The sequence below is a fragment of the Chrysemys picta genome, chromosome 22 (genome assembly GCF_011386835.1).
Source record: "Chrysemys picta bellii isolate R12L10 chromosome 22, ASM1138683v2, whole genome shotgun sequence".
NCBI classification, from domain to species: Eukaryota; Metazoa; Chordata; order Testudines; family Emydidae; genus Chrysemys; species Chrysemys picta.
In genome coordinates this window covers 5,385,821-5,401,627 of record NC_088812.1, presented here as the reverse complement: position 1 = coordinate 5,401,627, position 15,807 = coordinate 5,385,821, and the positions used below count along the sequence as shown (strand labels likewise).

Here is a 15,807-nt window from a genome sequence, read left to right as displayed (position 1 = left end):
GCCAAATCTGCCACCCTAGGCCTCTGAGGAGGGGGGTAGAACACTGAAGTTTTGCCTTGGGCGGCAGATTGTCTTCAGCAGCCTCTGGGAGAGAAGTGCTGATTTCAACATGCTCTGATAAAAGTCAATGGGAGTTGAGCAATCTCCGAGCCAGGAAGCATAATGACCAGAAACTGGAACCACAGAGATTCTATGATTCTGCACTGATCTGGAGAGGAAATGGGTGGGCCATGTCCATGACCTGGAAATTCTGAGAATCGGAAGTGTGACAACAGGCATCTGTTCCACTGGAAAGGCATGATAACAGCTCTTATCAATATAAACTGCACCTCCAGCAAAAAGCAGAACAGAGACATCTGCAGCCATGCAGCCAGACGGCTCCTACCACAAATGGGAACGCTCAGAGCAGGTGGAACTGACAATGCAGGGAGCTAGCAGCGCACCTGGGAGAGGAGGTAAAGGTGAGCTGGCCTGAGGAAGGGTGGTCTTGTGATTAAGGAGCTGCCCTGGGAGTCAGGAGGCCTGTGTCCGATTCCTGGCTTTGCTAATTTGAGGTTAGTGTCTTGGTTAAGTCTGGATATTCCCACCATCCTCATAAACGCCTTTCTTATCATGGGGCAAACTCATCCGGGGTCACTCCAGTGTCTTCAGTGTTGCTATTCCAGGGATGAAACTGGTCCTGTGAGCCTGCCCATGTCTTCCCTCTAGAGCCTGAGAGGATTCTCATGTTCTCTTTAAGGCAGGGGCTTCTCAATCTGGGCATCACACTCACCCTGCTTTTCCCATACCACCAAAAGGGAGAGGGATTCCCAACATGGAAAATGCAACACTGGGAAGGCTGTGAACTACCTCAAGGTATTTACACTGTGGTGAATCCCTCCCCTCCCTTTGTCCAATTATCTTCTCTTTTAGGGAGCCATGTTCAGTGCCTGGAGTCTCTCCCCAAAAGGAATGTTAGGAGGAGTGTCATAGGTTTCACCCCCACTTTGGACTTTAGAGTACAGATATGGGGACCTGCATGTGAACCACTAAATTGAATTACCAGCTTAGATCTGGTTTTGCTGCCACCACTCCCAAGTACTAACTCCCTTCCCTGGGTAGCCTTGAGCGACTCTTCACCAATTTCCTGGTGAACACCAATCCAAACCCTTGGATCTTAACACAAGGAAAATTTAACCTTCCCCCCTCCCTTCCCCCACCAATTCCTGGTGAGTCCAGATCCAATCCGCTTGGATCTTAACACAAGGAAAAATCAGTCAGGTTTTTAAAAATAAGACTTTTAATTAAAGAAAAGAAAGGTAAAAAAAACCCTCTGGGCAATAGCATACAAGCTGATCGCACAGACAACAGATGCAAAACACAGAGGATATTCCCCTGGGCAAAAACTTAGTTACACAAAAATTACCCAATTTGATTATTCCCTAATGCCCAAGACAAGTTACAAAGAAAATAAACATAAACCTATTTATTCCCTTCACTAATACTCACTACTTGATAAAAGGCTGATTTCTGGAGCTTTCCCACTCCGGTCAAAACTGAAACTTACTCTAAACAAAGGAAACTTCCCTCCTTCCTTTTGAAACATCTTGTCCCTCCATTGGTTCCTCTGGTCAGGTGTCAGCTAGGGTAGGTGAACTTCTTAACCCTTTACAGGTAAAAGAGGCATTAACCCTTAACTATCTGTTTATGACAAGGGGTTGATCCCACATTGAGAGATCTAACCAGTGTTGCTCCCCACAGCTCTTTGCCTCCCTAACTCTGCCCAAGAGAAGGCCATTGCGATCCAGTATCTCCTGCTGGTGATTTGCATTGCAGTGGTCACAGCTCTCATCGTGATGAACCATGGGAAATGTAAGTCTCCTGTTCATTTCTACCTCGGCCCCAGATCTCACCTGCCAAGAGTGAGGCTGCTCTGACTAGTTTTGGGTGGATTTTAACAGTGAGGCACAAAATTGGGCTGAGACTGGAGGCTCAGCTGTGACCTTAATTATGGAGCAGTTGCCATTGCTAGGTAACTTTCACTCACCTCTGAGTTAAGGTGACCGGATTTTCAAAGGGGTGGGATTTCTCCTTAGCATAACTCCCGCTAGCTTTCCATGGGACTTGTGCTCGTAAATCTCAGAAAAATCCCACCCAAAATCAGTAATTGGCCATGTTTGTGGTGACATTTTCAAGGTTGTGAAATATCCATACAAAAATGTCCTTTTTTCAATGGTGTTCTGGGGCCAGTGCAAAGGGCTGGCTGCGGATCCCGCTAGTGGAGAAGAAATGTCTGGGAGTGATAACAATGAAACGGGGCATGGCACAATGCGCTGCCACAATTGCCTCTTCCACATTAACACAAGGAGAGCTTGGGCCTGACAAATACATTCCTTCCCTTTTTAACTTTGCAACCAGCTAACCACACACAAACCGAGACAGGCTCCTCGTGGCAGCAGGCGGCTTTCTGCTCCGCACAGCAGTCAGAGCCCTGCATTGCTCTGGGAAGGCTGAGCCTTTTCACTCTCAGCTTTGCTCTGCCCCTTTGAGCTGTCCAGCCACATTCCACGCCCGGGTGTAGTAATAGCAGCTGCACCGCATAACTTGGGACCACTGGCAGCTCAGTGTAACATAGAGCAGCCCCAACGCAGCTCTACATTGTACCGAGGACCGAGCTGATGTCCAGAATAATGAATCCCTGTGTTGCGCACAGTGTGCCTGTAGCAGAGGATCACAGCTAGCAAGAGGTAATGGATACCAGAAGTCTTGGGTGATAACTGGGAGGAAAGTGCATTCTGTAGCAGCACTGATGTTCCCACATCTATGGATTTCCCCTACTGATAAATTTTACTCTGATATCAAAAGTCTCATGTCTATAGGGTCCCAGGGTCCTGCCGAAGCCCAGGTGGATCGAGATACAAGCAGAAGAGATTCCAAGATAAACCTATCAGATCACCAGGACTATCTAGGTGAGGGTATAAAGGAAATGTTCCTATTCCTTGTTAGGCTTCGCAGATCTCTTTTGGTCCTTACACCTCAAGGGGAGGAAGAGTTGGGACCACGGGGTCAGTTGCAGGGCTGGTGAAGTTGATGTAGCTCCTTGGACTTCATTGGAGCTGAGCAGACATACATCTGCTGGGGATCTGACCACAGCTCAGACAGGACTGTAGATTATTGTGGGGAATGGGACAACCACAGGAGGTGGAAGCAGCTCTTAGAAGTTGTGGGAGAACACTGTCCTCCTCCTAGGATCACTGATAGTCCAATGAGATTTTGTTCAGATGGGGTCACTTTTCTACCAGTGTCTCATTGGCTGAGAGTGTTATCCTGCTGGGGAAGTCTTGGCGTAGATGCAATTGGTCTGTCCTAGGACTAAGCATGTGCCTGGGGCTCCCATAAACAGCCACTGCTTGGGTGAGTGGGAACAGAGACCTGTGTCCTACAGGACAGATCCCAGCTCAAATGAAGTAAGGAAGCAGTAATCTGACAGGGTTAAAAGTGTGGTGGTGGGTCCCCAATCATCCAGCAGATGGTCCTTGCCAACCCTGTAGATATGTGGGATGGAGGGGGGAACTCTGGTTCACTCACTGCTGGTGAGAGATAACAGCCCCATAGTCTGCAGAAGGAATTTGGGAATGCTCAGCCTTTCTGGTATCAGGCCCATCCAGTGCAAACATGAACCAGATTCTGATCTTCGTTATGCTGGTGTCAATGCCGTGACTGTGGACTTAGACCTCCATAGAAAAGCTCTGTGATGCAGAAGTGGAGTGTGGGCTACCTGATTGTGAGTCTACTGAGGTAAAAATACCCTCACTGAATACAACAGTTGGCTTGAAGGAAAATCAATGAGCTCAGGATAGCACAGGTGCTTAGATGAAGCAATGGTGGACTCCAGTATCAGAGCATAGATAGGTCGAAGGCTGTGAATGGGGACAGAGAGTGTGTTTGCAGTTGGATGGACACACAGAAATTTCCAGCTGCTGTAAAGGAAGGTCTAAGCCAGCCCAGAAATATCAACCTGTTGATTCCATTGGCATTTTTCTACCCCCTGCCTGCCCTGACAGAGATAAGGAACCTAACACACACTATGTCGAAGGAGCTGGCTGAGGTGAGAAGGGACCATGACAGACTCCAGCAGGTCTTGAGCAGGGTGCAGGCCGAGTTACAGAACCTCAAAGGTAAGGGGGCACCAGACAGGGCTTGAAACCAGTGACAGAGTTAACCACAAATACCCAGAATCAGTAAAAGCCAACAGGGAACAGGGCATTCATATTCATGTTCCCAATAGGCCTACGGCCTGCGCAGATCCCTCTGCACTGAAACTGACCACATCTCCCCAGCTGGGAGTCCCCAGTGGCTGTAGAGCCACCACAGATATCTCCCATGCCACACTCCTGCCCGACCATGATTCAATCATTGGTTCCATGCCTTGGGCACCAGAGTTGGTGTAGAACCAGCCAGAGACTCAGGGAGCCATAACCCATTCCCTGTTACCTGCTCTCCACCTAATAAAAATGGACACAGCTGATAATTTGGCTAAATACATAAAGAAGCCTAACATGGGATGGATACAATACTGTATAGCAGAAGCCACCAGATGGTGCTGTTGTACATCAGCTTGCAAGTTCTCTTTCCGAACCTGTAGGCAGTATTCAGTCTTTGAAGACATGCTATGTTGGTTTCACACTGATATTTTTTGGGGGAGCTGTTTTAACTAGAAAGGGGGTTTGCTCCCTGCCTCACATTCTCTAATTAGGGTCAGTTCTTGGGGAAGAGTTGTACCCAGGAAACTGGGGCATCAGCATCTGTGCTGAGATCTGAGATTGGCCTGTGTTTTGTTTATAAGCGTCTCTTTTCCAGGACTAGTACACCCAGCGAAAATCAACAAGTTATACTAGGAAAATATTAACTCAGTGATTCATTTTTTCAATGGGAAACCGATCTACCAGGCCCTGCCATCTGCTACCACATGTCAGAGGGGTGACAATGCCATGTAACTTATAAAACCACCCCACAGAGCATGAACGTCAAAGTATGAATATTTTTAACAAACTATTTGGCAAGCTTTTCAGGAGGGTGCAGGGAAATTTGATGGTGAAATTCATGAATAAGTCCAAATACTTAATAAATTCTAGAATTTCTTTAACTGTTTATGAGCACCTGGTGGAGGGAAAAAAATCCAATTTCAGGGAATACACAAATTCAGTGCAAATTATTTGCTTGAACCCAATGAGAATGCCAGAAGTAAATAAGGAGTATGGGGACACAGATGAGTTTTTACACTTCAGTTGGACTGCCTTTTGACTCACTAATGCAGGCTTGTCCCATAATTTTACTTCTCACAGAAGTCATCTGCACAAAATGTCCACCTGGCTGGCAGCATTTTCAGAAAAGTTGCTACTTCTTTTCAACATCGACTAAATCCTGGCAGGATGCTAAGCAGTTCTGTACCAATGAAGGGTCTCACCTGGTTATTGTTAACACCGTAGAGGAACAGGTAAGCCAGCCACTCAGATTCCTATTGTGGATCACGCAGAATGGAAGGGATTAAGCACAAGGGGCCAGAGTCTGTTTTGTTACACCAGGATGAATCTGGAGTTACTCTAGATTTAACCCAGCATAACTAAGATCACAGTCTGGCCCAAGTTCTACAGGAATTTAGCAATATCTTTGGATGTAACTTTCTGTTCAAGAAGAATTGAGCGAACCTGGATACTTAGAGTAATTTGAAAACTGTTGAGTGAGCTTTGTGAACAGAAATCTCAGTGTCAGATGTCGATGATTCGATATGAATCAAATTTCATGTGTGCGAGGGGGGCAGTTTGAATCCCCTGTGAATCCAAATCACAGAGTGCCATGGGGACCTAAAACCAATATTTGATCGCTGCTGACCTGGGCAGAATTTCAGCTGCTGACCTAGAGGTAAAACACTTTTCACAACAGCTCACTGCTAAATTAGGGAAGGCCTTTTGATATTCCGGGGAAGACTCCGCTCCAGATTCCTCATCAGGACATTGCAGAAGGAATCCTGCCCTGAGGCAGAATCCACCTTAAGTTTTAAATTGAGCCCAGTGCCTGCTGGGAACAGGACTTTGGGAGACTAGTTGGTGCTGGAAGGATGCCCATGTAGTGCAGAGGTGGTCAAGGTACTGGTGTGAATCTGGAGTCACCAGAACCAAAATTTGAGTCACGAGCTGTACACCCCATAGTGTGTCCATTTTGCCATCCTGTCCTCGGGCCTGTATTTAAGGTACCCCCAGTAACCAGGGTGCAGAATGGGACTTAAATGGGTCTGGAAGATAATTCCTTGGTCCCTGTTCATGGAAGAGATCTGTGTCCACAGGATTGACAAACCCCAAAGGCAGGCACTCAGCAGCTGTAGGAGGGTTGAAAATTATGTGCAGTCCTCAGGGAACAGCAGTGTAATATTCACCCTTATTATTGTCACTTATCGGTATTGTGAGAGCATGTAGAAGGACCAATCAGAGCCCTGTTTGATCCAGGTGCTGTGCACACGTCACAAAAAGACAGTCCCTGCCCCAAACAGCTTACAGGCCAGTGTTCCCCTCCCATTCTGAAGGGGAGATTTGCAGGGCAAAGGGCAGAGATGAGGCATTTGAAGTACAGCTGGTCAGATAATGAGTTTTTTTTCTCCTTTATTTGGGAAAAAATTTATATACTGCAAATTTTCAACTGAAATCTGAAACATTTCAATTGGGAAATGCTGCTGCAGTGCCTCATGGGAGCTGTAGTTTGGATGCTTCAGGCCCCCATTCTTCAGAGGTCAGTTACCCAGTCAGTCTACATCTCCCATGATGTACAACACTCATTCCTCTTGAAGAGAGGAAGTGATGCATCATGGGAGTACCGGGTGCATCATGGGAAATGTAGGGTGGCAGCCCTCATGTAAAGGGTTGGGAAAATAGAGGGAGGGGTGAAAATTTACAGCGACAGACTCTGCTGGCCACAAACACAGGCCCTATGAAACCCCCTCACTTCCCCCCTCACCTTCTGCCTGGGATCATGATTGTCTCCTTCACCTGTTTTCCCACATAGAGGTTTTTGTCAAACCACATCACTGAACCCCACGTGTACTGGCTCAGCCTCAGCGACTCAGCGAAGGAAGGGGAGTGGCGCTGGGTGGACGGCAGCCCCCTGTCTGTCAGGCAAGTCCCTCTTTCTTCAGCCTCTTTGGAGAGAGAACTGTCCCTTACAATCAGCTGTTTCTGCTTTATCTCCTGTCCTGCTAAAGAGCCAGAGGGAGCATTGATACCAATGCAATTGACACTAGAGGGGTCTCTGGTCCCCTTTAGTAGCTAAACACAGTAAAGAAGGTTATGAGTCTGCTACTGCCTCCATGCTAATGTCATCCAGGGTCAGCACAGAGCCGGGACTGGACCTGGGATGTTCCTGGGGAGCAGAAAGCTGCTTGACCATGGGGCATTCTGAATGTCCTGCTACGGAACGGTGCTGGGGAGAACAGCAACATGGCCCAGGGGACAGGGCCACGGACAAGGAGGCAGCACTCCTGGGTTCTAGTCCCAGCCCCATGAGTGTGCTCTGCTGGCCGACTGTGAGGCATGTCTCTCCCTGCTCTGTGCCTCAGTTTCCTCACCTGTAAAATGCACTGGAAACTGATGTCGTCCAAGCTGAGAACAGCTCTGGCTTGAGCAGTGGCTGGGCCAGCTTCCCCCTATTCAGTGGCTAGCACCAACCTGCCATGGCCCTGACCTGCAGGCACCACCTCAAGGAGTGAGTAGGCAGATCAGTCCATGCCCACCTTGACTCTCTCTGCTAAAACTATCAGACCAGTCAGTGCTCATTGGCGTTGGTGACATGGACACCTGTCCCCTAGGAGCTGGCTCATTTCGCACCACCTGCACCGAGGAGGTTTTCAAACCAGAGACACTGTACGCATGTGGACTCTGTTCTGTTGCTAAGACCCACAGCCGTACTGGGGATGGGATGGGAGATGATTGCCAGCAGGGGCAGCCTGTGGAAGCCAGGAGCAAGTGGAGCATTTGTTGGGGTGCTGGGATACACAGCACCCACCAGTGGGAGTTGCTCTAGGATCACAGCCATTCAAATCATGTATCTGCAGTGCAGGCACAGTCTCTTTGTGCCCTGACTCCCCTCTGTGCTGTGATGAGCAGCCACCCATCCTCTGCCTTCTTCCATCCACCCATCTTTCTCTTACCCACCTGCTGCACCACCTGGCCTGCCAACCCCTGCTGTTTGGATGCTGACATTTAAGGGCAGCTAGAGCTGTGTGAAGCAGCTGGCATCCACCAGGGTCCTTCCATCCAAAGTTATTGGTTCCCCCACCTCCCTTTTAGAACGTCCATACCCACCTCTAATACCATGGGGCTTCGGTTTCCTTCTCAGCTTCTGGGGGCCCGGAGAACCTAATAATGGTGGGCAGCAAGGGGAAGACTGTGGCACCCTGCACTCTGACGGGAAGTGGAACGATGCCATCTGCTCCTTGACTGAGCACTGGATCTGCGAACGGCAGTGCTAGCTGAGTCCCTGAATCCACAGCAGGGACGGGGGGTGTCACACAGCCTGCCCCACGTGGGACTGCTCCGGAGCTTTCATCTCTCTAAATCAGTGATTCTCAGACTGCTGCTCGCGAGATGCAAGAATCTCTTCAATGTGCATGCTGCAGCTCTGCAACACATGCTATTAAAACACTGTGATTTAATTATTAGCAGCTCTAAGTTATTAACCAATCTGGATGCTTTTACTATGTTATTAACGCTTTAAGTTATCAACTTGCACTAAGTTACTAACTTATTTGCTGTGAGAATAATATGTATGGATCTGAAACTAAATATTTCCCATCACACTGTTTCAATATGAATAGTACTATAGTCAATGAAACAAAGACTTCACTCTACTGTGGCGCTTTTGCGTAATGGTGATGGCTAATTTGGCTCCTGAGCCACTGAGGCCCGAGTATCACTGCTCTACACGCTGGGCGGCTATTGCAGCGAGTGGAGCTATGGGACAGGATCATGGAAAGCAGAGGTGGAGAAGGTGACTGGCATTGGACCGTCTAATCCGTTTCCCTCCCATACTGGGGCCCAGGGCGGGGTTGTTCCCCTCAGGGCTCTAGCATTAACTGTGGCTCCCGCCCTTCCCCCAAGACGTTGCAATTCCCCGGCCTGGTAAATCTCATTGCCAGGCTGTTCTTCCTGACACTGGGCCAGAGTCTGATCTCAGGTGCGCTGTTGTAAATGCAGAGGCTGTACTGGCTTCAGGGGAGACACCCCAAACTCACATCGATGTGAGTGAGATCAGAATCGGGGCCATTTGCCCTCAAACGTCCTTTTCTTAATTTCATCCCATTGCTCCTCTCTCTGCCCCCGGGTTTCTCCGCTGAGAGGAAGAATGATCTGATGTGTAAGGCACAGGACTGGGACCTGGGTTCAGTTCCAGCTCTGACACTGACTCCTTCACCTGTCTGGGCCTCAGTTTCCTTCTCTTTAAAATGGAGATAATAACCCTTCCTGTGTCTCTCTTGTCTATTGAGCCTGTGAGCTCTGTGGGGCAGGGACTGTCGCATTGCGTGTCAGCGCCGCACCCGGCACAATGGGGCTGTGATCTCAGCTGGGGCCGATAGCTGCTCCTATCAGCCTGGAGGCCTCCCAGCTCTGGGTGGCCCTAGCCACCCCTAGTCCCGGCCGCCCTAGCCCGAGCCCCCGCCCCAGCCAGCTTCCTGGAAGAGGAGCAGCCTGCCTGGGCTGGGGCCAAGGGGGAAGTGGCAAGCAGGAGGAGCCTCAGGGTGCAGCGTGGGTGGGGCCATGAGGGGCTGTTTGGAGAGGCAAAGTGTTCCCAGCATACAATACGCACCGCCCATGATACCAGGCTAGTTGGGCTAGATAAAAACCAAAACTGTGAATTGCACTAGGAATTCAGAAGAAAGATGGTTATGGTGGTTAGGGCCCAATGGGGGAAACAGGTTCAACTCCCTGCTCTACCAGTCACCCCCTGTGTGACCCACCCCTCTGGATCTCAGCTCCCCAACAGCATAATGGGGCTGAAAGCTCTTCCTTGATGCACATAGCTGTCAGAAGCCTAAACAGGTTCATGTCAGTGAGGTCTAATATATATATTGTGACAGACCCAGACCAGTGGGGTACAGGAGTCTGGTAGAGGGCAAATATACTGGTCACTGGATGAGTAGTTTTCTGTTCCCTGAGTGACGAGAGCAGGGGCTGCACTAGAGTAATCAGGAACCCGCTAGAACCAGTTAAGGCAGGCAGGCTAATTAGGACACCTGGAGCCAATTAAGGAGAAGCTGCTAGAGTCAATTAAGGCAGGCTAATCAGGGCACCTGGGTTTTAAAAGGAGCTCACTTCAGTTTGTGGTGTGAGTGTGAGGAGCTGGGAGCAAGAGGTGCAAGGAGCTGAGAGTGAGAGGGTGTGTTGCTGGAGGACTGAGGAGCACAAGTGCTATCAGACACCAGGAGGAAGGTCCTGTGGTGAGAATAAGGAAGGTGTTGGGAGGAGGCCATGGGGAAGTAGGCCAGGGAGTTGTAGCTGTCAAGCAGCTGTTACAGGAGGCACTATAGACAGCTGCAGTCCACAGGGCCCTGGGCTGGAACCCGGAGTAGGGGGTGGGCCCGGGTTCCCTGCAAACCTCCCAATTGACCTGGACTGTGGGTTCTTTCAGAGGGGAAGGTCTCTGGGCTGTTCCTCAACCCACATGGTGAATCTCTGAGGCAAGAAAATCCGCCAATAAGCGCAGGACCCACCAAGCTAGAGGAGGAACTCTGTCACTAATATATATATAAATAATGTACCCTGCTCTTCATCAGCAGATCTCAAAATGCATTATAAAGGAGGTCAATGTCATTATGTCCATTTTATCAATGCGGACACCAATGCACAGTCAACTTGCAATGGATCCAGGACTGGAACTAAGATCTCCTGACCCTATCCAACCCTGCTGCCACCAGACCCCACAGTCTTACCTCCAGTATAACCTTCAAGGTGATTTAAAAAAAAAAATACAATTGGCCTCAGAATTGTTACTTGCCAAAAAACTCATGTGTGGGGCCTTACCAAATTCACGGTTTGTTTTGGTCCGTTTCATGGTCATAGGATTTTAAAAAGTGTAAATTTCACAGTGTCCGATATTTATTTCAGAATGATCTTTGCCCCCTCCCTGCGGATCTTGAGCAGGACCTTGTGTATGAGAGGGAACGGGGGAAAGGCATAGTGCAGGTGACCTCTCCGGGGTAGCAGGAATGCATCCACGAGTGAGCCTGTGCTGTGACCCTGGAAGGAACAGAACATTGGGCAGTTACTGTTGTGGCGGGTGGTAAACAGGTCGACCTGGGGAAATCCCCACCTCTGGAAAATGAGGTGTAGGACATCCGGCGAGATGGACCACTCATGTGTGCAGAATAACCTTCTGAGGAGGTCCACCAGCGTGTTCTGAACTCCTGATTAAAAAGGATCCTTCCAGGTGAATGGAGTGCGCTATGCAGAACTCCCGCAGATGGAGGTCTTCCTGACATAGGGGAGAGGAAATGGCTCCCCCTTGCTTGTTGATGTAAAACATGGCGGTGGTGTTGTCCTTTAGAACTGCTATGCACTGGTCTTGTAGTCAGGCCTGGAAGTCCTGGCAAGCTAGGTGCACCGTCCTCATCTCCCGCATGTTGATATGCAGGGAGAGCTCGTCCTGCGACCACAGGAGCTGTGTCTGGAGTCCCCACAGATGTGCACCCCATCCCAGGGCCAATGCGTCCGTAACTGGGGACAAGGAAGGTTGAGGGTTGTGGAAGGGGACTCCTTCGCACGCTGCTTGAGGATTGAGCCACCAGTGGAGGGATGTGAGGATCTGCCCTGGCACCGTGACCACTGAATTCAAGCTGTCACGCCCTGGGCGGTAGGCTGAGGCAAGCCAGGCCTACAGAGGTATGAGTCACAACCAGGTGACGTAAGTGCAAGCAGACATGTGGCTGAGGAGACTCAGGCACCCCTTTGCTGTTGTGGTTGGGAATTGCTGGATGCTTTGAATGATGCCCGCGTTGGCTCAGAATCGGGTCCCGGGCAGAAGAGCGCGTGCCTGAACTGAGTCTAACACTGCCCCAATCAATTCTATTATTTGGGTCAGTTCCAAGGTCGACTTCCTCAAATTGAGGAGAGGACCCAGCCGCTCAAACATGCACCTGACAAATGAATTTGGGACTGTGCCTGTGCCCTGGTGCGGTCCCTGAGCAGGCAGTCGTCGAGGTTGGGGTTTACTTGCACCTGTTGTCGGTGGAAAAAGGCAGCCATGACCAATATGCACTTGGTCAACACTCGAGGGGCTGTTGAGAGGCCAAATGGTAGGACAGAGAATTGGTAATGCTTGTGGTTGACCACGAAGCATAGGAAGCGCCTGTGTGCTGGATGAATCGCTATGTGGAAGTATGCGTCCATGTCAAGGGTGGCATACGAGTCTCCCAGATCCAGGGAGGGGATAATAGTGTCCAGGGAGACCATGAGGAACTTCAACTTTACCATGAATTTGTTGAATCCGTGTAGATTTAGAATGGGTCTGAGACCCCCCGCCCTTGGTCTTGGGGATTAGGAAGTATCGGGAGGAGAATCCCTTGCCCCTTAGCTCCTGAGGTACCTCCTCCATCTCTCCCATGGCGAGGAGCTCATGCACCTTCTGGATAAGGAGTTGCTTATGAGAGGGGTCCCTGAAAAGGGATGGGGAAGAGGGGTGGGAGGGAGGGTAGGAGAAGAACTGAAGAGAGTATCCCACTTCCACCATGCAGAAGACCCAGCGGTCTGAAGTTCCTTGGGACCAAGCACGGTAGAAGTGGTACAGGTGATTCAAACAGGACGAGGAAGGATCCGGGAATGAGTCTGATGTGCCATCCGTGGGCGCCCCTTCAAAAAGTCTGCTTGGAACCAGACAAAGGTTTGGTCGGGCCCTGTCCCTATCCGGAAGGGGGGGTTGGAAGGCTTTCTTTTGCCCAGGGCCGGCTCCAGGGTTTTTGCCGCCCCAAGTGGCGGGGGGGGGGGGGGGAAAGCCGCGATCGGCGGCACTTCAGCAGCAGTTCCACTGCGCCGCTTTCTTTAGCGGCACTTCGGCGGCAGGTCCTTCCCTCCGAGAGGGACTGAGGGACCCGCCGCCGAAGAGCCGGACGTCCCGTCCCTTCCCCTTGGCCACCCCAAGCACCTGCTTGCTGCGCTGGTGCCTGGAGCCACCCCTGCTTCTGCTGTTCCTGCCCCTTCTCCTGTAAAATTCCTGCCTCGGCGGAGGAGGGTAGGAGTGCTGCTGTTGAGGCTTGAAATGCTTGTGTTGGGTTGAGGCTTTTATGTTATGCAGCCGAGAGTCAGTCTGCTCCGTGAACAGGCCTGCCCCATCAAAAGGCATTGTCTGTTGAACCTCAGGTGGTAGGCCCGAGGCCTGCAACCATGTGGTGCACCTCCTGGCGATACCACAGGACAAGGGGTACACCACCGAGTCCGCAGCATCCAGTGAGGCCCGGAAAGAGGTCCGTGCCACAGCCTTGCCCTCCTCCACGATAGCTCCAAACTCCTTCCTGGATGCAGTTGGCAGCAGCTACTTGAACCTGAGTTCAGGCGTTGAAGTTATACCAGCTCATAATTCACTGCTGATTGGCAATCCTGAGCTGAAGCCCCCACCTGGAGTACACCTTACACCCGAACAGGTCCCGGCTTTGGCCTTTTTGGACCAAAGCACTGGGGCTTGTTGCCCCTGCCTCTCCTTCTCCTTTACTGCCGCAACCACCAATTAACAAGGCTGTGGGTGCGTAAAGAGGTATTCGTACCCCTTTGATGGCACAAAGTATTTCCTCTCAATGCCCTTGGCAGTGGGAGGGATGGAGGCTGGGGCCTGCCAGATGGTCTTGGCATTGGCCTGTGTAGTTTTGAGGAGGGTCAAAGCCACATTCGAAGGACCCTCTGGGGCCAAAATGTCAACCACCGTGTCCTCTGATTCCACCACCTCCTCGGCCTGCAGACCCATGTTGGATGGCACCCTGCGAAGGAGGTCTTATTGGGCATGGCTGTCTATGGGAGGCGGTCCGGAGACAGACATGCCCGCAACAGCCTCATCCAGGGAGGAGGACGAGGAGGCTAATGGGGGAACAGGGTCCTCCTGTCCCTCCTGTTCATCAGGAATCTCTTGCCCTGTCTCGCTGGCTGGACCAGGCTCAGAATGGCCACTGCATTGGTCCTTTCCACTGCGCAGGCCACAGCCCTGCCCCCACCTCAGAGCGTCCACAGCCTGACCAGTGTCAGCCCCGCTCTGAGTATCTAGATCCCGCATCAGAGTTCGAAGAGTGGGATCAGGATTGCAAGGGCCAGGGCGGTGCTGAGTGGAGCTGATCCAGTGAGCGGCACCAGGCTGGGGAGTGGCGCTGCGAGGCTGGACAGCGGTGCCACGAGGCTGGAGAGTGGTGCCGCGACCCGGAGTGATGCCGGGACCTGGAGTGCTACCGTAATCTGGAGCTGCGTGGAGTTGCGGGGTAGCATTGGGATAGGTGCCGAGTCCAGGACCTGCTGCACGATGTGGATTGACTCGTGGATCGGCTTTGCAATCGGGAGTGCTGGTGCGACCCGGAACGGTGCAGCGAGTCTGACCGGTGCTGCAAGCCCGACTGGTACTGCGAGTCCGAACGGTGCCACAATTGAAGGCAAACCAGCATCACTGGTTTGCCTTCAGACGCTGCCATACAATGTGGTACTGGAGGATTAGCTCGAATAGTGGGTGGTCTCATGGCAATGAGGTCCCTCGGGGCTATAAAGGTGTCCGGGGTGGATGGCAGCTCCACCTCCTCAATGATCTGGGACAGGAAGTCCCACAGCACCGGACTCGATGGTCCCCCTTGTGGGGCCAAAGTCAACGGTGCTGTCTCCGCAGACTTTGGCACTGGGTGCTGCTCACGAGGACATGCCCCATTGGCCAGCTCCAGAGGGGTGGGTCTTTGGGATGGAGAGCTGCTCCTCTCTTGCTTCCAGTGCCGCTTCTGTGCTGGGGAGCGGGAGCAAGTCCCGGGTCAATTTTGCCGGTTTCAGCACTGGGGAGTGGCTGTGCCACGGGTCTCTGCAAAAGTCCATCCACGGTACCACTTCCACCACTGTCACCAGGGCGCTAGTCACCGAAGAACTCGACTCCGGGTTCTGCTTCGCCGGCGGAGGTCTAAGTGCCGCCTCCATAAGGAGCTGCTTAAGGTGAAAGTCTTGCTCCTTTTGGTTCTGAGGGTGAAACCCTTTTCACATCCTGCACCGATCGGCTTGGTGAGCCTCCCCAGACACTTCAGACAAGGGTTGTGGGGGTCGCCCGTGGGCATGGGCTTGGAACAAGACTTGCAGGGTTTGAACCCCTGGGACTTTGTCATGTAAGCCCTCCCAAGAAAAAGCAGTTGGGACAGAAGGTAAACCCCCCAGCCCAACTGCGAAGTACTAAAAAGAACTAAAAATTAAACTAACTAAAACTTACAAAGAAAAAAAGCAAACAAGGCTAGGGAAACTTGATAGAACGTGCTGAGCAAGACACCACAGTTCCAAGGGCTGTCACCGGTGGTAAGAAGGAACTGAGGAGGCACTGGGTCAGCAGGGTCATATTGAGCACCATGAAGGCGCCATTCCAGGGGAAAAACTTTCCAACAAATGTGCACAAACCCTAATTGGAATTGATATGAGCAGTCACTAGAAGAAGAACGCGGAAGTTTTGCCTTGGGCGGCAGATTGTCTCGAGCAGCCTCTGGGAGAGAAGTGCTGATTTCAACATGCTCCGATAAAGTCAATGGGAGTTGCGCAATCTCAGAACCTGGAAGCGCAAGGACCAGAAACTAGA

The 15,807-nt window shown here is 51.2% G+C and overlaps 1 protein-coding gene across 4 annotated transcripts in view; it reads left to right on the top strand.

The window, feature by feature from the left end:
• Positions 1-254: 254 nt before the first annotated feature.
• The window catches only part of LOC101944732 (CD209 antigen-like protein C), a 30,503-nt gene continuing 14,950 nt past the window's right edge, over positions 255-15,807 (top strand). The window contains exons 1-7 of one of the 4 annotated variants that reach the window (XM_065576127.1): positions 255-461; positions 1,741-1,851; positions 2,859-2,948; positions 4,044-4,157; positions 5,325-5,476; positions 7,036-7,145; positions 8,365-8,678. In XM_065576127.1, coding sequence (XP_065432199.1) covers positions 365-461; positions 1,741-1,851; positions 2,859-2,948; positions 4,044-4,157; positions 5,325-5,476; positions 7,036-7,145; positions 8,365-8,497 — 807 coding nt within the window. In that variant the 5' untranslated portion in view covers positions 255-364 and the 3' untranslated portion in view covers positions 8,498-8,678. The other 3 variants (XM_065576126.1, XM_065576125.1, XM_065576121.1) reach the window with 3 other exon arrangements.